This window comes from Budorcas taxicolor, chromosome 7 (genome assembly GCF_023091745.1).
Source record: "Budorcas taxicolor isolate Tak-1 chromosome 7, Takin1.1, whole genome shotgun sequence".
Lineage (NCBI taxonomy): Eukaryota > Metazoa > Chordata > Mammalia > Artiodactyla > Bovidae > Budorcas > Budorcas taxicolor.
This window is the reverse complement of record NC_068916.1, coordinates 65,711,821-65,734,182: the sequence shown is the minus strand read 5'-3', so window position 1 is coordinate 65,734,182 and position 22,362 is coordinate 65,711,821. Positions and strand designations below refer to the sequence as shown.

Genomic DNA, 22,362 nt, shown 5'->3' with positions numbered 1-22,362 from the left:
ATGAATCCAGATTGCAAAAGAGGAAGCAAAACTCTCACTGTTTGCAGATGATATGATTCTACACATAGAAAACCCTAAAGGAGCCACCAGAAAATTACTAGAGCTAATCAATGAATTTACAGCAAAGTTGCAGGATACAAAATTAAGAGAGAAATCCCTTGCATTCCTATACACTAACAACAAAAAAATCAGAGAAATTAAGGAAACAATCCCATCCACCACTGAAACAAAAAGAATAAAATTCCAAGGAATAAACCTACCTAAGGAGACAAAAGACCTGTATGCAGAAAACTGTAAGACACTGATGAAAGAAATCAAAGACGACACAGACAGATGGAGAGACGCACTGTATCACTGGACTCGAAGAATCAATACTGTGAAACAAGTATACTATCCAAAGCAAGCTACAGAGTCAACGCAATCCCTACCAAATTACCAAAAGCACGTTTCACAGAACCAGAACCAAAAATTTCACTATTTGTATGAAAACACAAAAGGCTCCAAATACCCAAAGCAAACTAGACAAATAAGAAGGGAGCTGGAGGAATCAACCATCCTGATCTCAGACTATACTACAAAGCTACAGTCAGTCAAGACATTATGGTATTGGCACAAAAACAGAAATACAGATCAACAGAACAAAATAGAAAGTCCAGAGATAAATATACATACCTGTGGGTACCTTATCTTTGACACAGGAGGCAAGAATATACAGTGGAGAAAAGAGAGCCTCTTCAATAAGTGGTGCTGGGAAAACTGGTCAACCACATGTAAAAGAATGAAACTAGAACACTTTCTTACACCATACACAAAAATAAACTCAAACTGGATTAAAGACCCAAACGTAAGGCCAGACACTATAAAACTCTTAGAGGAAAACATAGGCAGTACATTCTTTGACATAAATCACAGCAATAACCTCTTTGACTCACCTCCCAGAGTAATGGAAATAAAAATAAACAGTGGGACCTAATTAAATTTAAAAGCTTCTGCACAGCAAAACAAACTATAAACAAGACAAAAAGACAGAATGGGAGGGAATAAATGCCTGTGAAACAATTGAGAAAGGATTAATCTCCAAAATATATAAGCAGTTGATGCTGCTTAATACCAGAAAAACAAACAACCCAATCAAAAAATGGGTGTGAGAACTACAGAGGCATTTCTCCAAAGAAGACATACAAATGGTCAACAAACACATGGAGAGATGTTCAACATCATTCATTACTAGAGAAAAGGAAATGAGGTATCACCTCACACCAGTCAGAATGGCCATCACCAAAAAATTTACAAACAATAAATGCTGGAGAAGGTGTGGAAAAAAAGGGAATCCTCTTGCAATGCTGGTGGGAATGTAAACTGATAGAGCCACTATGGAGAAGAGTATGGCGATTCCTTAAAAAACTATGAATAAAATTACCATATGACCCAGCAATCCCACTACTGGGCATACACCATGAGGAAACCATAACTGAAAAAGACACATGTAACCCAATGTTCACTGTACCACTATTTACAGTATCTAGGATACAGAAGCAACCTAGATATCCATCAACAGGTGAACGGATAAGGAGGTTGTGGTACATACATACAATGGAATATTATTCACCCATAAAAAAGGAACGCAGTTGAATCAGTTCTAATGATGTAGATGAACACATAACCTATTATACAAAATGAAGAAAGTCAGAAAGAGAAAAATAAGTATCATATGTTAACACATACATATGGAATCTAGAAAAATGGTACTGATTAAGCTATTTTCAGGGCAGGAACAGAGATGCAGACATAGAGAATGGATTTCTGGACACAGTGGGAGAAGGCAAGGGTGGGACGAACTGAGAGAGTAGCAATGAAATATGTATATTATCATGTGTAGAATAGCTAAGGAGAAGTTGCTGTGTCACACAGGGAGCTCAACAAGGCACTCTGACAACCTAGGGGGGTGGGATGGGGGGTGGGTGGTGAGTGAGGGGACAGATGTATACTTATGACTGATTCACTTTGTTGTATGGCAGAGGCCAATACAATATTGTAAAGCAGCTGTCCTCCAATTAAAAACAAAAGCAAAGAAAAAAAACTGAAATACATATATGTAGACAATTGGTTCAAGAGAAAAAAAAAAAAGAACTAAAGGAGTTTTCTAGACAAGCAAAAGCTAAAGGGGTTCCTCACCATTAAACTGACCTTACAAGAAATAAGAAATGCTAAAGGAATTTCTTAAGTGTGGACTACTATAACTTTAAAAGTATAAAAGTTATTTAACCACTGGAAATTTGAACATTACCTGGACATTCAATACTTTTAAATAAGATACACAGTGAAATATTTATTGATGAAATAACAAACTATCTGGGATTTGTTTCAAAATATGATGGGGGGAAGCAAGGGCCAAAGATAAAGCAAGAAAGGCCATGAGTTAAGAAGTGCTGGAGTTGGATGATGGGTTCATGTGGGATCATCATATTGTCTACCTTTCCTTACATCTGGATATATCCAAATAACAACAAACTTTGGTGCTTCCGTACTGCTCAAAATATAGTCCAAACTCCTCAATAAGACATAAAACGCCTCTCATATTCTAACCCCAAGCTGACCATCATAGCCTATTTACCTTAAGGCACAGACATTCTCTGTTCCCTGTAAAAGCCACACACTTCTTTATCTTTACACTTTTGCTCACATTGTTCTCTCTTCCCTCATTATCTCCTAAATGAAATGCATGTCCTGTTTTAAGTCCCAGCTCAAATGTCACCTCAATGTGAAGCACTGAGCACCTCAACGTGAACCTGATTCCTTGAGATAACCAACCCCCCCCCGATCATTGCCTTAATATTAATACTTTGTTCTTGCCAGCTGTACAACAAGTTGGACTACTCCTGAACTATTAATAAGGTGACTGCAAAACAATGAGTTCCCGCAGTAAGTATATCAATTTGAGCATCTCAAGGGCAAGACTGACATCCTTTGTATTTCAGCACCAAGGACAGTATCTGGCACATTCATACTGAGTGAAAATTTAAACTACACTTAAATATTCAAAGTTGTTGTATACTGGCAGACCCTCACACAATATATGCAATTAGATTATATATACTTGGTAAAGTCTCTGCTTTTAATTCTCAAACCATTCAGGCTAAAGAATTTTAAAAATGTATTCTTCTAGTGGCTCATTTTCTCCTACTCTACCTCAAGTTCACTGATTAGTGCCGTCGAAATACCTAACAAAATCTGTACCTTTGCCATCCACCTTTAGGTTCCACTATTTTAACTGAAAAGCACAAAACTAGGACACATGATGTTAGAGGACAGAATTTTCTAATAAAATTATGAGCCAGGTGATGAGGGCAGAGACTATAGAATCCAGCAGACCTGGATCTAAATCCTAACTTTAATCCTAGGGGAATGGCGTTGGGGAAGTGACATACCTTTCGAGGCCTGTTTTCTCATCAGTAAAATGAGTAATAACAATAATTATCTCATAGGCTTTGTTTTGGCTGCACTGTGCAGCACGCGGCATCTTAGTTCCCCAACCAGGTGTTGAACCCACACCCCCTGCAGTGGAAGCACAGAGTCCTAACCACTGGACCACCAGGGAAGACCCCCTCAGAGGTTTCTTGAAAGTGAAAGTCGCTCAGTCGTGTCCAACTCTTTGCAACCCCATTGGCTGTACAGTCCATGGCACTATCCTGGCCAGAATACTGGAGTGGGTAGCCTATTCCCTTCTCCAGGGGATCTTCCCAACCCAGGTATTGAACTCACGTCTCCCGCACAGCAGGCAGATTCTTTACCAGCTGAGTCACGAGGGAAGCCCAAGAATACTGGAGTGGGTGGCCTATCCCATTTCCATGAGATCCTCTGACCTAGGAAATCGAACCAGGGTCTCCTGCATTGCAGATGGACTCTGCACCAGCTGAGCTACCAGGGAAGCCCATGGACTTCTTAAGGAGCTCAAATGAGATATTTTAAGTAAAATATTTAATCTGACACATTAATGAGGCTCAATAAATTTTATATATTATTACTTTTAGAATGAGAAGAACAATGCCTACTTCATTCTGTTGGCAGTAGATAAATTAACATACAACACCCCACAAAGTTTACCACATGATATACACCAGTAGCTAGTATTAATTTTTAATCAGGCCCTCTGAACAATTCATCTCTTCTGTTCTCGATAATCAAATAAATAAACACTTTGCAGATTAAAAAAAAATGCTTTGAACTGTAAGCTTCACATTACAAAATTTCAAACCTTCTCTCATGTTTATAATCATGGTCAAATTTGTTTCTATGAAGCTGTGATTCATGGGCCCTAAGTTAGTCAAATTAACCTTAATCTTCTCTAATCTCATGCCTAACAGCAGGATTTCAGAAATATGAATGGCTTGGCTTCTATTTAAAAAACAAACAAAACTGAAAGGCAACCAGGATCAACTTTTATCACTTGGAAATTCATATATCACTACTGATATTTACTATTGTAAGAAACGCCCCGGGAAGAGCGAGCCACCCCTATGGACCGTTATCAGGGCCTTTATTGGGCGGTCGCTCTCGGGCAGAACTCCCGGGGGCGGGTGAGCAAGGAAGCGAAGGGAGTCTGCGAGGTATGAGGGGTGGGGAAGGGTTTTATAGCCCGAGCCAGGCTCCCATATAAGGAAGAAAGTGCGGCTCAGCGGTGATTGGTGTCCAAGGGCTCCGTGTCGGCTCCTGATTGGACGGCTTTGGTTGTCGGCCCGCCTCCGGGGCTTGTCTGCGGCACTCTGCCGGGACATGTCCCGACATGCCCAGGCATGCCTCAACATGCCTGACCTTGCCCGACCTTTCAACTATATCTTTTCATTTACTAGGAAACCCATATCCCTTTACCTTCACTGTATCTCTGTAACTTCGGTGAAGGAAGGTAGGCAAGAACCACCAGTCTAGAGTGTTCATATGCAAAATATACAAGCAGGTTCCCACAGTACAGTGAGACTGCCAGAATTCAAGCAGAAAGTGGATGGTATCCTGGAACTAGCATATGAATTTCCCTACTCTCATCATTCTGGTGTTCTGTATCTACCAATACTCAAGGATTAAGTTTAAGTAGCACTTTTCAAATCCTGCCCATAGTCATTTGGCATTGAAAAGTAGCTCAGCATTGAAAAGTAGCAGATCCAAGCCAAATTTCAGGATTAAGAGTTAAATCAGATAATAAGAGTATCTGAAACTTTATAAAGTCACAATTTGACAGAATGAATACTTCCTCTTTGTTACTCAGTTTATTTAGAAATTTAATACAAGGTATACCCAAGTCCCAAATGAAGATAATACTGGCCTCCAGCTCAGTCTTAAGAGAATCATGTTATCAGATGCAACAAGGCAAAAAATTCTTTGTTCCCAATTTACTTCAGATAACATCAAATTAATTCCACAGTTGAGACTGAATAAAAGAACATACTCCCTCCTGACTCAATTAAAATCTAAAAGGGCTGAAGTGATATATAACAGTTGAGCTGTTTCAAATCCTGAAAGATGATGCTGTGAAAGCACTGCACTCAATATGCCAGCAAGTGTGGAAAACTCAGCAGTGGCCACAGGACTGGAAAAGGTCAGTTTTCATTCCAATTCCAAAGAAAGGCAATGCAAAAGAATGCTCAAACTACTGCACAACTGCACTCATCTCACATGCTAGTAAAGTAACACTCAAAATTCTCCAAGCCAGGCTTCAGCAATACATGAACCGTGAACTCTCTGATGTTCAAGCTGGTTTTAGAAAAGGCAGAGGAACCAGAGATCAAATTGCCAACATCTGCTGGATCATGGAAAAAGCAAGAGAGTTCCAGAAAAACATCGATTTCTGCTTTATTGACTATGCCAAAGCCTATTGTGTGGATCACAATAAACTGTGGAAAATTCTGAAAGAGACGGGAATACCAGACCAGCTGACCTGCCTCTTGAGAAATCTGTATGCAGGTCAGGAAGCAACAGTTAGAACTGGACATGGAACAACAGACTGGTTCCAAATAGGAAAAGGAGTACGTCAAGGCTGTATATTGTCACCCTGCTTATTTAACTTCTATGCAGAGTACATCATGAGAAACGCTGGACTGGAAGAAACACAAGCTGGAATCAAGATTGCTGGGAGAAATATCAATAACCTCAGATATGCAGATGACACCACCCTTATGGCAGAAAGTGAAGAGGAGCTAAAAAGCCTCTTAATGAAAGTCAAAGAGAGTGAAAAAGTTGGCTTCAAGCTCAACATTCAGAAAACGAAGATCATGGAATCCGGTCCCATCACTTCATGGGAAATAGATGGGGAAACAGTGGAAACAGTGTCAGACTTTATTTTTCTGGGCTCCAAAATCACTGCAGATGGTGACTGCAGCCATGAAATTAAAAGACGCTTACTCCTTGGAAGAAAAGTTATGACCAACCTAGATAGTATATTCAAGAGCAGAGACATTACTTTGCCGACTAAGGTCCACCTAGTCAAGGCTATAGTTTTTCCTGTGGTCATGTATGGATGTGAGAGTTGGGACTGTGAAGAAGGCTGAGCGCTGAAGAATTGATGCTTTTGAACTGTGTTGTTGGAGAAGACTCTTGAGGGTCCCTTTTCTGAAGGAGATCAACCCTGGGATTTCTTTGGAAGGAATGATGCTAAAGCTGAAGCTCCAGTACTTTGGCCACCTCATGCGAAGAGTTGACTCATTGGAAAAGACTCTGATGCTGGGAGAGATTGGGGGCAGGAGGAGAAGGGGACGACAGAGGATGAGATGGCTGGATGGCATCACGGACTTGATGGACGTGAGTCTGAGTGAACTCCACGAGATGGTGATGGACAGGGAGGCCTGGCGTGCTGCGATTCATGGGGTCGCAAAGAGTCAGACACGACTGAGCGACTGAACTGAACTGATATACATATATATATATTCTCAGGCATGCGTGCATGCTAAGTCACTTCAGTCATGTCTCTTTGAGACCCTATGGACTGTAACCCACCAGGCTCCTCAGTTCATGGGATTCTCCAGGCAAAAATACTAGAGTGGGTTCCCATGCCCGCTTCCAGGGGATCTTCCTGACCCAGGGATCGAATCAGTGTCTCCTGCATTATAGGCAGTTTCTTTACTGCTGAGCAATCAGGGAAGCCCTGTAAATTCTCCTAACTCAATATAATTTTGCTGTGTGAAAATCAAGGACAAGCAATCAAGGAAACAGGAATTTAGCAAACAAAAAAAAGTGAAACCAATGTTGGTCTTGGTATCTTCATATCTTCAAACTTTATGTTTCTTCCTTGCTAATTAAACCTCCAGTATCTCCTCCCTCATCCTCAGTCTCAGCTAATAACTGTGCTTCTTCACTGAGATAAACAATCAGAAGAGAACATCTACAAGCTCCCATCACCTAATCTACATACTTACCAGCATCCGTATCCATACACACTTAACGACTATACCTTCACTTACTACTATAATTCAAGTCTATGCACTAACCAGGACCAATCTCATCCCCTGCTCCCTAGATCCCATTCCTTCTCACCTACTCAAGAGCACTGCTCCCACCAATTCTTTCTTCCCCCTTTAAATCATCAGTTTTTCTTCTCTATTGGAACATTCTCATCAGCAAACAAATATACTCTAATATCTCTCAACTTAAAACAAACTGTCCCCAACCAACTTCCTCGAACTACTCAAGCAAAACTCCTTGAATGAGTTACCTAAATTCCTTGTCTCTCATTCCAGCCCTACCATTCACCCTTAATCCTCTCTGCAATTGTGACACCAACACTGCTTTATTAAAGTCATTGAAGATATCTGTGTTGTAAAACCCAGTGGACAATTCTCACTTTTCACCCAGAATGATTTAAGTATCTCTGGTAAAAGGGATCTGACTACTCAACGATTCCAACTTGGTGGGGGACGGGGGGGTGGTTCCTCACACCACCACTAAGCAACACTGACATCAGCTGGGGGTCCTACAGTTCAATTCTGACACTCTCCACCTGGGGTTAGCAGATCAAGGGCTTCCCCCATAAAACCACCATCCACTTTAGATACCAATTACAAGCCCAGGTTGTTACCTGTGCTTCTGCCCAACTGCCTATATAGATCAAGAGGTTCTCATGACCCCCTTTTTGGGTTTGCTAAAGCAGCTTGTAAGATTCAGGAAACCTACTTAATCACTAGATTATTGACTTTTTACAAAAGATTGAACCCCCTTTTGTCTTTTTATGGAGGCTTCATTACATAGGCAGGATTAACTCATTCACTGGCCATTGGTAACTGATTCAACCTCCACTCCTTCCCCCGTCCCTGGATACCAGGAGGTGGTACAACTCAGTCCCACCCCTCCATTCATGCTTGATTCCGCTCACAACCACCACCCCGTCTCCAGTGCTTCCCCAAACTCACCTCATTAATAAAAACCCTGTGGAAAGGGGCATGTCAGGAATAACAAGAGACCCATTTCACTTTATGCCTCTGAAGTCATAAACTGAGACGAAAGACCAAAGATGATGACAAAAGAAGCTCCCATCAACCTATGGCTCAGGAAATTCCAAAGGTTTCAGGAGCTGTAAGCCAGAACCATGCACAAAGACCAAACACATATGACAGAAGTATATTTGGCTTCTCACAAATCACAATACCCCATCTGGTCACTTGCTCGTCCTTGGGACACTTCTCTGAGCTCCAGGACACTGTGCATGATGGGTTCCCTCTCACCTCTGCAGACACTTCTCCAGTCTCCTTTGCTGTGTCCTCCTCACCCTGAGGTGTAAAAGCTGGCTGCCTCAGGCAAAAATCAATCCTTCAACTTGTGCATGCAAGCATGCTCAGTTATGTCCAATTATTTGCAACCCCATGGACTGCAGCCCACCAGGCTTCTCTGTCCAAGGGATTTTTCCAGGCAAGAATCTGGAGTGGGTTGCCATTACCTTCTCCAAGGGATCTTCCCAACCCCAGTCTCCTGCATTGGCAGGTAGATTCTTTACTACTGAACCACCTGGGAAGCTTTGACTCCTGAGTTTTCTATCTACTCTCACAGTGAAGCCAACCAGTCTCATGGTTTTAACTACTGTTCATACACTGATGACTTCCAAATCTGCATGCGCTCCCTGAACTCCAAACTCATATATCCCGCTGTTTCCCCACATCTCCACTTGTATGCTTACTGGGTATTTCAAATTTAACAAGCCCTAAACTGAGTTCCTGACGGTCTCCCAAAGCCTACTCCTCTGGAAGTCTTCCTATCTCAGCAAATGGTAACTCCATCCCTCCACTTGTTTAACTGGCAAACCCTCGTGTCATTCCTGTTTCTCACACTCCAATTCATCAAGAGGTCTTGTTAGCTGTGATTAATATACTGCCAAAATCCAACCATTCACCCACCTGCACAGCCATCCTAATCCAAGCCACAATAATCTTTATCTTGAATTACCAATGGTCTCTTGCTCCTCATCCCCACTATGGTTTGTTCTCAACAAAGAATCACCCATTTCAGTCATATTATTCTTACACTGAAAACCCACCAATTGTTTCCTCATCTCAGAGTAAAAACCAAAGTACTTCCAATGACCCATAAGGTTCTACATGATCTCCTATTCCTTCTTCTGACCTCATCTACTATGTTCTTCCTCCTCTCATCCTCTCATACACTAGGTATGTTTCCTTCTCTGGGCCTCTGCGTTTATGTCCCATCTGTCTAAGATGTTCTTCGCTCAGATGGCATGGCTTGAGTTTGCTCCCTGGTTTCTTTCAGATCTTTAGGCAAATGTTACCTTCTTAAAGAGGTCTTTCCTATCTGAAACTTCAATATCCCTCTCACACACACACACACACACACACACACACACACACACACACACACTTTCCACTCCCATGCTCTGCTTTCACTTTCTCCTACGAAGCTGTCACTTTCTCATATGTTCTATATTTTACTTACTATTTGCCTCCCTCACTAGATTGTACACGCCATAAGGACAGTGATTATGCTTTTTGTTCACTACAAAATTCCCAGTGCTAGAACAGCTTGGCATGTGGCAGGCACTAAATACATATTTGTATCAACAGAATGAATTACAGAATACACGGGACAGCCAGGATAATACAAACAAGAGGGCTGAGTATAAGTACCCACGCAAAAATTTTAAACATAGTTGGGAAATGAGGGAAACTGAAGAATATCCACCATCCAAAGAGTGATACACTCTTCTGCTCTAGAAATTGCTGCCATGTCTTGCTATGCGTAACAGAGTCTAAAAAGCTAGATTTTTATGAGAAAGCCACCAGTTTTAAAATGATTTAAATTTTTAAATACAATATAACATACAAAACGTATCTGCAGGCCTGACTCATCAGGCAGATCTTCAATCTGTAACCTCTTGGGGTAAGCTAGTAGAGCCCCCAAAGCAACTATTTAAGTTTCATTCCTTCCCAACCCCACATTACTCTTATTTTTCATGATATAGCCCTTATTCATTATTTTGTATTTTTATTTATACATATATATTAGGGGAGGTTGGCTCACTCTAGAGGTGGATAAGAACAAATAAAGATGTCACAATTTTCAGCAGAATAATTTTTTTTAAAAAGAATCTGAGGGAAAAAAATTACAAAATTTATAAATACATTCTTGTTTAACTTCCAATTTCACAGATCTAACATGTTCCCTCAGAGAAGCTAGTGGAAGTCTCTGGTGTCAATAATTATTTGAAAATAAGGCACTAACCCTTTCGGATCCCTACTGTATCATTCAGAATAGTAACAGTCATGTTCTAGTCAGTAATAAAGTTACACAGAGCTTCTCATTTTTTCCTAAGGAATAGTTAGAATACTTAAAAGAATCTGGATAATCAGTGCAAGCTGGTCTATTACATAAAGCTGGAATCTGTACCTGTACTTAATTTGCCATTAGGGTTCGTTCTTGGCACTGGAGTGGAAAGCCAGGATCTCAGTTTCTGGCAATCCTTCATCTACAACTTGCATCTACTCAGGCTGAAAGTTCAACTTACACTTATTGACAAATTAATAAGGACAGGGTACTACAGGTACTGTTTCAAGTGATGGGGATGCAAAGAGACATGAAACTATCTCCTGTCAAGTGATTTAAAATTCAGTTAGAGAGATAAAGAATTAACCATACTGTGCAATAGGCATTAAAATGTCAGAAAAAGCAACAGAAGGGCTGAGGTAATCAGGATGGCTTTAAGGGGTTGGGACTGAGTGTTGAAGGCGGCAGACTTCCATACTCAGAAACCCAGTACAAGAGCACTCCAAGTTAAAGGCATAGCAGAAGTAAAAACACTTTTACAGGGCATCATTCTGGGGGGGGGAAAAAAAACCTGAAGATGTCATCACAGACCTTTTTAGAAACTCAATGTAGTGGGCTGAACAATGATTCCCAAAATATGTCTGCATCCTCACTCCCAGAATCTGTGAATAATACTTTTTGTGGAAAAGGAGGTAATTAAGTTAGGGATCTACAGAGGAGGAGCTTATCCTGGATTATCCTGTTCAGCCCTAAATGTAATTTCATCTTTCCTAATGAGAAAGATGCAGAGAAACGGAGGGAAAGGTGAGGTGAAGACAGAAGAAGCAGCTGAAGAGACAGGCAAGGAATGAATTCTCCCTACAGCCTCCAGATGGAGTGCAGCCCTGCTGACAGCTTGATTTTGGGATTCTGGTCTCCGGAACTATGAGATAATAAGTTTCCATTGTTTCAAGTCACCCAGTTTGTGATAATTTGTCACAGCAGCCCTAGGAAACGAACACAAAAATCTTTCAAGTAAAGTTTCTATAAAGATCTACAAATAAGGCTTCAACAAGATACAAACCCTAATTCAAAGAAGAGTCCTTACAGAAGAAACAAACACAACATTGTAAAGCAATTATCCTTCGATTCAAATTTTTTTAAAAAGAAGGAAGCATCTTGAGAGTGCCTTGAAGGGAGTAAAGTGTCAGATAAACAAGAGACTCACTAAACAAATATAAATATTACAGCACTGAAAATTTTCATCTGTAAGTTTTAGTGCATGGCCAGTTTAGGGCTTATTGTCAAGCCACAAATAATGGTCAATTTTTCTTTTTTCAAAAGTAAATGCCAGCATACACTTGACTTCTATTTGGCTGCTTTTAACATTAAAATAAAAGATAATTAAACTGTACCATTTCATTAATAGTTTGCGGTTCGTGGGACCTTTGTCACTTTTCAGAAATATAACCTGAATTGATTAGGAGTAAAGTACCATAGTGTGTACAATTCACTTTCAAATGATTTGAGGGAAAAAAGCATATATATTTATAGAGAGCTAAAATTATGAGTTCAGCTGATGAGTCCAGCTGAAGGACACTGTAATATTCTTTTAACTTTCCTATAGAATTGAAATTTTTCAAAATAGAGGGAAATATTTCATCCATTAGCACAAGGGCCACTGACCATACCACTAATCATCACTGTGTAGTTATATACATAATTGTGTATCATCATCGTGCTTTTGTTTAGTTATCATGTCCCAGTGCAAAGATTCCTACACTAAGGATGATGAAATTATAAGTCAAACTATGAATACTATATGCATTTTTCTGGGAACATGGTTTGTGGCTTTCATCAGACTCTCAAAGAAGTCTGTGACTGACTCAAATTTAAGAATCACTGACCTACTGACGCAGGATACAGCATGCTTGGGGCTGGTGCATGGGGATGACCCACAGAGATGTTATGGGGAGGGAGGTGGGAGGGGGGTTCATGTTTGGGAACACATGTAAGAATTAAAGATTTTAAAATTTAAAAAAAAAAAAAAAAAAAGAATCACTGACCTAAAGGGCAAGGAATCACAACTCCCTCAGGTCACAGGTTAAGATTAATTAAAAGAGCACAAATCGACATGGTAGTCATATCTGCTGGTCACAGCAACCAGAACACTGACAGCATAGATACATTAAAAACAAGAGATAATTTCTCTTGGTAAAGGTGACACTGCACTTGAAAACATGTGCATTATTGTCAAATATCTTTTGATACTGATTTCTAACATAATACCACAGTGATGAGAACAGACTCTGTATGATTTCAATACCTGTAGACCATAAAATATTTGCACCTTGTTTTATGTCCCTGGATATGATCCAGTCTCTCCTAATTTAATCTATGGGAACTTGAATAGAATTTTTATCCTACTGTTGTGCGAAAATTGTATAAATCTTAATTATGTTAAATTGATTTATGGTTCTTTTCAGGTCTACTATATTCTTCTACTTTTCTGTATATTCATTCTATTAATTTTTGAGCATTTGATATTGAAGCTCCCAGTAAAACCGTTAATTTATCTACTTAAAAAATAATTGTAATAAATAGTGGAACTATATGCAACTCTGTTCTGTATTTTCCAAGTCTCCTGTAAATGTGTTATCATACTTTAATAATTAAAAAAATCAAAAAGAGGAAAAAAAGAATTAAAAAAACAGTAGGGCTGATGAATGAAGTAGGTAACCTTATCTAACAGTGTTGAGTATCCACTGATTGATTCTAGCATTAAATATGACTCCTCTCAAACAACTTCACAGCAGTATCATCTCCAACACAACATTTTCACAGTGCCATGCACTATAAGACATTTTACGTATTAAGTCTCTTAATTCTCACAGGCATCCTTGAAGTTAAATATCATCCTCATTCTTTGATATGAGTAAACACTGAAACTGAATCTCAGAGAAGTTAAGCAAATGACCCAAGGCTCCAACACTTGTGCCTGACAGAAGCCTGAAATCCAGCTCTATCACCTGCAGCCCAGTGTTTTTCAAACATATCACAATGCTGTCGTCATTGTTCCACCAAATTGCTGATTCACAGTATTTCCAACTTGGTTTTTCTTGTGGAGAATTTTAACATATGTACACCTTGTGTACACATGTAATTAGTGCCTTCAAACTTTTACAACCGGCTCTTCTATTTTTAAAACACCAAACCATGCTCTTCACTCTTTAAATTTTAACATCACCTCTTCCAGAAAGACTCCCTTGATAAACCCCTTAAGGGCTCATCACTCGTGTCCCTCCCATGTGTGATACAGCACTATTTTAAGCCAGAGAATTTTTTGTTTAGATCCCAGATTTGCCATGTAACCTTCAGTAAGTCACAAAATTTCCCAAAGAAAATCACTAAAATGGGAGACTTAAAATTTAAAGGCTGGAAATTGTCCATCTGCTACCAAATATAACCTGTAGAAAAGTATTTGATGAGCAGCATTTTTAAATTCAGTTCAGTGTCTTTAGAGGAGGAATGTACTCAACTGACTTCCACAAGCCCTACCACTCTTTTTACAACAACCACGTCTCTATAATTCATTTCTATTATCTGTCTGGCATTTGGGATGCAATGAGGTTTCCAACCACTGGACTATTATCAGTTATACCTTTTCTATTCAGTTTTCATGTGGTCATTTCCCCACTATAAAGCCCAAAATGGGGATTCATAAATTATGTAACTTCAAAACTAGAAAGAGATTACCTAGCAAAATCCAGCCTTTCTGTATCACACAGATAAAAAGACTGAAGGCAAAGTGCTTTAGTTACTTGCTCAGAGGTTCCCAATACAAGTCAGTGTGGGACAATTTAAATCAACCAGAATAAACAAAACATTCACTTTGTGCAAGACCCTACCCTGGAGCTACAAAGTGAAACAAGAATTGTCCCTAACTGTCCAGGATATACGAGGTAAGAAAGGACAAAGACATATATATTTGAAGCCATTATTTAAGAAACACATACTAAAAGAAAGAAGGAACTGATTTCATTTTCTTTTAATATTTATTATTTATTTGGCTGCACTGGGTCTTAGTTGCAGCATGTGGGGTATTCATTGCAGCATGTGAGATCTTTTAGTTTTGGCATGTGGGATCTAGTTCCCTGACCAGGAATCGAACCCAGGTCCCCTGCAATGGAAGCGTGGAGTCTTAACTGCTAGGCCACCAAGCAAGTCCCCATTTCTTTCATTTTTAGTGAGATCATGAAAGGGAAACATTTAAACAGGGATTTGAATAATGAGAACTGCTGGATTGTTTTGTTTGTTTTGAAGATTTCCCCATTGCCTTTACTCACAGAAAAATGTATCTTCACATTTGTTCTCAATCTGACCAAGGGGAGCAGCACCCTTTCTCCCAGAGAAGTGCATTGTCAGAAGAAATGGAGAAGGGCTTTGAGGGCTGCCGTTACTAACAGAAAGTGAGGGCACAGCATGAAAAAGCCAAGAAATATGTTAAGGCACAGCATAAACAGAAAAAGTAAGTAAATCAGCATGGCTGAGGCTAGAGTGATGGAAGATAATCTACGAAAGCAAACTGAAGACAAATCCTAAGTAGCAGTACTTCTTATTTTTTTCTTTAGCCACCTCTTCATCCCTTAAGCCAAGAACCTTAAACAAAGTTAGATATAATAGGAACTCAATAACAGTTTATAATGATAAAAACACTAATGGAAGCTAAGATTTAGGGTGGGAATATTATACATCATGCACTGCATAAAACACTTTTATAAACATTATTTCATTTAATCCTAATTTAAAAATCTATTAAGTAGGCACTAATAACCCTCTCATATCACAGAACTGAAGCTTAGGAAAAATGAGTTAACTTTTCCAAAATCAAAGTTAAAATGCGGATTCACAACTTATCAGATGTCTCCAAAACCTATGAATTAAACCAAAATTAATGTTAACAAACACATCAATTAGAAAACTTACAATCAGATTATCAACCTCCACGTAGCAATAGCTATACTACATTAGAAGGAAAATGAGAAGCAGTCAGAGAAAGCCTCTTACCAGTACTGACTGAAGTTCATTCCCTAACCTTAAGGAACGCTTTGTCCTGAGTTCAAAGAATGGTCTGCAAAATACAGTATAAAGCTTCAAAATTCTGTAACTGTGGGACCTTGGGCACAGGTTTCCTCGTCCAAAACAAATGGGTATTGCAGTACTTACAACACTATGTAGGATGCTGTAAGAATGAGATAACGCACATAGATTTTAACACAACGTCAGACACGATGTAAACTGCACCTGTCTACGATACAATCACTGCCCATATAGGCAGATAATTAGATAACTAGAAAAGTATGCTCCCAACTTGGTGGGAGAATCTAGGAAGCGCCCAGAAAAGGCATTTACAACGTCCCTTCGGTCACTGAAAATCCTGGTCCCCTCAGGGCTATGCAATACGGGGATAATAAAAAACCGGGTGGCAAAGCTGATATTCTGGTGTACCGTTCGCCAGCCTCAGGGCATAAAGCAGAGCCTGGCACTTAAGCTCTCAGAGGATGAGATGGTTGGACGGCATCACCGACGCAATGGACATGAGTCTGAGTAAACTCCGGGAGTTGGTGATGGACAGGCGCAGGCGTGCTGCAGGCCACGGGGTCGCTAAGAGTCGGACGCGACTGAGCGACTGAACTGAACTGGACTGAGGCCATGAACCTTCCGCAACTCCGAGGCGACACTTACCCCAAGGCCAGCTTCCCCCTGAGATTCTGCACCCATAACGCACCTGCAATATGAACACAAGTCGTTAATTCAAATTGCCACCTCACTCCCTCCCTCCACCACTTAACCATCAAAAAATCTTACCCAAACGTTCCAGAATAACCGCCGCCATGTTTCTCCTCCCTCTACGGAAGCCTCTGAGTTCAGAACGCCGTGTGCGCAAAACGCATGCGCAATTCCCGGGGTTTTAGGGTTTTGTTGGGGTTTGTTTTCCCTTCTTATCGCGATACCCAGCCGCACCTTCATTCGTGGTGTTGTCTTGGAAACCGTCAACAAGAGGCTGGTGCTTAGGGCGGGGTCCCGTCAGCCTTGCTTCGTAATGGATTACTCAATAAGGGTCAAAGTTTAGCGAGTTTCCGAAGATTCGTCGGGATCCAGAAAAACTGCGAAGCCTCACAAATGGTCTGAAAGGATTAGGAAAACAGACCGTAAACCAAGCCAACTAACCTGGAAGGACTTCAGTTTCTAAAAACAAAAATAAGTATCACTGGGGTACAGGCTTGTAAAGACCACTAGAGATTGTATGAAAGTTCTTTTAAAGAACTCTAAGCATCAAGGTGCTGGTCACTCAGTGATATCTGACTTTTTGCGACCCCGTGGACTGTAGCCTGGCAGGTTCCTCTGTCCATGGAATTCTCCAGGCAAGAATTCTGGAGTGGGTTGCCATTCCCTTCTCCATGGGATCTTCTCAACCCAGGGATCGAACCCAGGTCTCCTGCATTGCAGACAGACTCTTTACTGTCTGAGCCACCACGGAAGCTCACTATGTATAAAATAAGCCACAAGGATATATTGTACAGCACAAGCAACATGGCCAATATTTTATAATAACTTTCAGTTCAGTCGTTCAGTCGTGTCCAACTCTTTGCGACCCCATGGACTGCAGCACGCTAGGCCTCCCTGTTCACCACCAACTCCTGGAGTTTACTCAAACTCACGTCCATTGAGTGAGTCAGTGATGCCATCCAACCATCTCATCCTCTGTCGTCCATTCCCTTCTCCTCCCGCCTTCAATCTTTCCCAGCATCAGGGTCTTTTCCAAAGAGTCAGTTCTTCACATCAGGTGGCCAAAGTATTGGAGTTTCAGCTTCAGCATCAGTCCTTCCAAAGAATATTCAGGACTGATTTCCTTTAGGATGGACTGGCTGGATCTCCTTGCAGTCCAAGGGACTCTCAAGAGTCTTCTCCACCACAGTTCAAAAGCATGAATTCTTCTGTGCTCAGCTTTCTTTATAGTCCAACTCTCACATTCATACATGACTACTGGAAAAACGATAGCTTTCACTAGACGGACGTTTGTTGGCAAAGTAATGTCTCTGCTTTTTAATATGCTGTCTAGTTGGTCATAACTTTTCTTCCAAGGAGTAAGCGTCTTTTAATTTCACGGCTGCAGTGAAAAAAATAAAAGTCTGCAAAAAAAAAAAAAAGTCTGACACTGTTTCCACTGTTTCTCCATCTATTTCCCATGAAGTGGTGGGACCAGATGCCATGATCTTAGTTTTCTGAATGTTGAGCTTTAAGCTAACTTTTTCACTCTCCTCTTTCACTTTCATCAAGAGGCTCTACTGTTCTTCTTCACTTTATGCCACAAGGATGGTGTCATATCTGAGGTGCATATCTGAGGTTATTGATATTTCTCCCGGCAATCTTGATTCCAGCTTGGTGCTTCATCCAGCCCAGTGTTTCTCATGATGTATTCTGCATATAAGTTAAATAAGCAGGGTGACAATATACAGCCTTGACATACTCCTTTTCCTATTTGGAACCAGTCTGTTGTTCCACGTCCAGTTCTAACTTGCTTCCTGACCTGCATACAGATTTCTCAAGAGGCAGGTTAGATGGTCTGGTATTCCCATCTCTTTCAGAATTTTCCACAGTTTATTGTGATCTACACAGTCAAAGGCTTTGGCATAGTCAATAAAGCAGAAATAGATGCTTTTCTGGAACTCTCTTGCTTTTTCCATGATCCAGCGGATGTTGGCAATTTGATCTCTGTTCCCCTGCTTTTTCTAAAACCAGATTGAACATCTGGAAGTTCACGGTTCACATATTGTTGAAGCCTGGCTTAGAGAATTTTGAACATTACTTTACTAGCATGTGAGATGAGTACAATTGTGTGGTAGTTTGAGCATTCTTTGGCATTGCCTTTCATAGGGATTGGAATGAAAACTGACATTTTCCAGTCCTGTGGCCACTGCTGAGTTTTCCAAATTTGCTGGCATATTGACTGCAACACTTTTACAGGATCATCTTTCAGGATTTGAAATAGCTCAACCAGAATTCCATCACCTCGGCTAGCTTTGTTCGTAGTGATGCTTCCTAAGGCCCACTTGACTTCACATTCCAGGATGTCTGCTTCTAGGTGAGTGATCACATCATTGCGATTATCTGGGTCATGAAGATCATGGAGTTAATCTTCAAAAATTGTGAATCACTGTTATACACTTCAAATTAATATTGTAAATCCACTACACTTCAATAAATAAAAATAAGGAACAAATGGTTCAAATACTAAGTATGATGCTAATCTTCAGGTTTACCTCCAAGAATTAAGAGTTAATATTCAGCAGGCACTAGCTACCACATATAGCCAGCAGGCATTTCAGTAAATCTCATGTAATCCTCACAGTTAGATCCAACCCAACTAGATCTCGATCGTGATCTTACTTCTTCAGCTGAGAAAAAGGATTTATAACAGGTTAAATTCCCTGAGATAATAACTGGCAAAAACAGTGGTCAACCTGGGGGAAAATATTTGTAATAGGTTAAAGTCTCTCACACAATAACTGGCAAAAACAGTGGTCAATCGAGGGGGAAAAGATTTATGATAAAGCTTCTCTTCAGTAGCATGGATAGTTCAGGTTTCCTTTGCTACATATTCAAGAGTTCGAGATACCCAATGCAAACAAGCAATACGAAGAAGAATAAGTGCATAAACGGAGCATCTTAGGCCGTTTGAGGTGGAAGGAAACTGGTTCTTTTTTCTCCACAGCATTTAACACATACAGTCCCTTCATAGAGTGGTACTTAATCACATCAAAAGAGGGTTACTCTATTCTGCTTCTCCTTGAGTATCAAAACCCAAAGATAGAATTTCCACCCAGTTTCAAAAACTCTTGTTTTTTATTTCTGATTATAATTTTTACCGTTTTGTTAGTTGGCGTCTTGCAGATACTTTTAAACCATCTCCAGAGCTAGCACGGTAGAGAATAAACTAGCAGGGCGGGGAGGTGACTTCACTGCTGTCGTTAATGAGAATACCTAACCTCTGGGCTGGGCTTCCTTGGTGGCTCAGACGGTAAAGAATCCGCCTGCAAGGCGGGAAACCTGGGTTGGATTTCTGAGTTGGGAAGATCCCCTGGAAAGGGGCTTGACAACCTACTCCATTATTCTTGCCTGGAGAATTCCATGGATAGAGGAGCCTGGCGGGCTGCACAGTCCATGCGGTTGCAAAGAGTCGGACACGACTGAGCGACTAAGCACACAGTACAACCTCTGGCTAACTAGGCTCCAGTGGTACCAGACCCTCCAGGAGGAGCTGGGAAGCCGACCGCAACCCGGGGCCCCGCCTCTCCCAGGCTCGAGGCGGCTGGAATCGAGCGCGCCGTGAGGTCTGGACCTTCGCGCGCGCCGTAGCGGCGGGCTCCGAGTCAACCCCGCCCCCTCCACGGCTCCAGCGTGGGGCTACGAACGGTCTGCTCCAGTGGTTGCTTCCCTCATCCCTGGTTGCCCGTGATTATGGGACAGGAACCGCGCACGTTGCCGCCCTCCCCTAACTGGTACTGCTCCCGATGCAGCGATGCCGTGCCCGGGGGCCTCTTCGGCTTCGCGGCGCGGACTTCGGTCTTCCTTGTCCGCGTGGGCCCGGGCGCGGACACGATCCCAGGGACGCCCCCATTTCGAGGTAAGTCCCCACCTCTTGACCCCAAACTACCTGCACTAACTGCGTTCCCCGGGGGCGCCAAGAGGGCGTGCCCGCCATAGATGGGGAAACTGAGGCTCGGGCAGAGAGAAGGGTCTATTCATAGTCGTCTAAACTTGAGTTGTGTCCGGGTCTCCAAGGCTGAGCTCTACACCACGCTGTGGCTAAGCGGTCCCGCCTCCTGGCTCTCTCAGCGTGCATCCGCTGGCTTACTAAAAAGTTATCCGTGTGTCTTTCCAGGTATTTATAACACCTAGGCCTTGCTTTCTACAGCTCCAGGCCCTAAGCGAGATCTGCTTCCAGGGTCCAGCTAGGTTTTGGTTATGCCTTGGGATACGGCATGCCAGACACTTCCTTAAGACTTCTAGCCAGATCTAAATACAAATCCCTTTTACATTCTTCATTGGAGCTGCTCCTCAGCCTGAGAACTGGGCACATCGAGCGATATGAACGTATTTTACAGTTAAAAAGACTGAGTCCCAAGGAGATAAAACGACTTGTCTGAAGTCAGATGGCAGAGCCAATATCTGCACATGAGATTTCTAATCGTGGGTTTCTGGATGTTTTTGTTATTCCATGGAATAAGTGAGGCCGCAGTCACCAACAACAGTAAAGATGCTGGCGGGAATCTTAGATAGCTCTTTAACCTGCAGCCTGGTTTTCCTTTAAGTCATAGGCGAATTGGTGGGACACACGGAAAAGGTGTCTGGCTTCACGTTTTGTCATCACCCGGGTCAATACAACCTCTGCGCCACCAGCTCCGATGATGGGACTGTGAAAATCTGGGAAGTAGAGGCAAAAACAGTTGTGACGGAACATGCACTCCATCAGGTACCATGGCTTACTGGTTTCTCAGACTATTAATAAGTATCTGTGTCAGAGTTCTCCTGCTTCAAGTATAGTTTTGCTAGCTCCTCTGTGCTAACTTTTATTTATATATATAATTGAATATAATTTTTAAAATAAACATATTATTATATATATTATTTATTAAGTATATAATAAATTTATATAATATATATGGTAACTTTTATAATTGTGTTTGTTCATTAGATCAGAAGGTATATATTGTAAAGGTACCTCAAAATTTTTTTGGAAGGCGATACACATAAATCAGAGGTCAACAAACTGCACTGCTGCCTGCTTTTGCAGATTGTTTCACTGGAATACAATCACAGCCGTTCATTTTAGTATTGCCTACAATTTTAACTATTGCTGCTTGCAGGCTACAATGGCAGAATTGAGAGTTAAAACAGACAATATGGCCCACACAATCTAAAATATTCACTCTCTGGCTCTTTACACGAAAAAGACTCGATATAAACTGTGAGTGAAACTTATTTTGAAACTAGATGGTTAATTGATATACCTGCCTAGAAAATATAGAAAAGAACTCAGTTAATCTTAGGAAGAATTTTGCACTAATCTCCAAAGGAAGAAAAAAATTTAATCATTCTTAGCCTGAATTCTCCTATCGTTTGATTATGATATAATATTGCTATATGGGTGGTCCTAACAGTATTTATTAAGTACCTATAATATGCCTAGCATTATACAGATTAAAAACTAAGTAAAAATTAAGCAATAACAAATGAGAAGCAAATATATCTTTCCTTTGTTTTAAAGCATACAATATCAGCATTGCATTGGTCTCCTCGAGTAAAGGATCTGATAGTATCTGGAGATGAAAAAGGAGTAGTTTTCTGTTACTGGCTTAACAGAAATGACAGCCAGCACCTCTTTATAGAACCTAGAACAATTTTCTGTCTTACTTGCTCGCCTCATCATGAAGATTTAGTAGCTATTGGGTGAGTACTGTGCCATTTGCACTAATAATTTATTTTTGTTTATGATGTTATTTTGTATTTTCTTTACCTTCTCCTATCCCTTTATTCCTCACAGGAAACCATTTACAGGTATTAACC

At 40.9% G+C, this 22,362-nt stretch overlaps 2 protein-coding genes across 3 annotated transcripts in view; one reads left to right on the top strand and one right to left on the bottom strand.

Moving 5' to 3' along the window:
* The window catches only part of MRPL22 (mitochondrial ribosomal protein L22), a 41,757-nt gene extending 25,055 nt beyond the window's left edge, over window positions 1-16,702 (bottom strand). The window contains exons 1-2 of one of the 2 annotated variants that reach the window (XM_052643989.1): window positions 16,600-16,702; window positions 16,477-16,519 (exon numbers count right to left, since the gene is read on the bottom strand). In XM_052643989.1, the coding sequence (XP_052499949.1) occupies window positions 16,477-16,519; window positions 16,600-16,627 (71 nt within the window). In that variant the 5' untranslated portion in view covers window positions 16,628-16,702. The remainder of the gene's footprint in view (window positions 1-16,476; window positions 16,520-16,599) is intronic. The other variant, XM_052643988.1, reaches the window with a different exon arrangement.
* A 3,551-nt stretch (window positions 16,703-20,253) lies between these two features.
* GEMIN5 (gem nuclear organelle associated protein 5) overlaps window positions 20,254-22,362 on the top strand; it is a 38,997-nt gene continuing 36,888 nt past the window's right edge. The window contains exons 1-3 of the mRNA XM_052642953.1: window positions 20,254-20,419; window positions 21,108-21,268; window positions 22,064-22,245. Coding sequence (XP_052498913.1) covers window positions 20,254-20,419; window positions 21,108-21,268; window positions 22,064-22,245 — 509 coding nt within the window. The remainder of the gene's footprint in view (window positions 20,420-21,107; window positions 21,269-22,063; window positions 22,246-22,362) is intronic.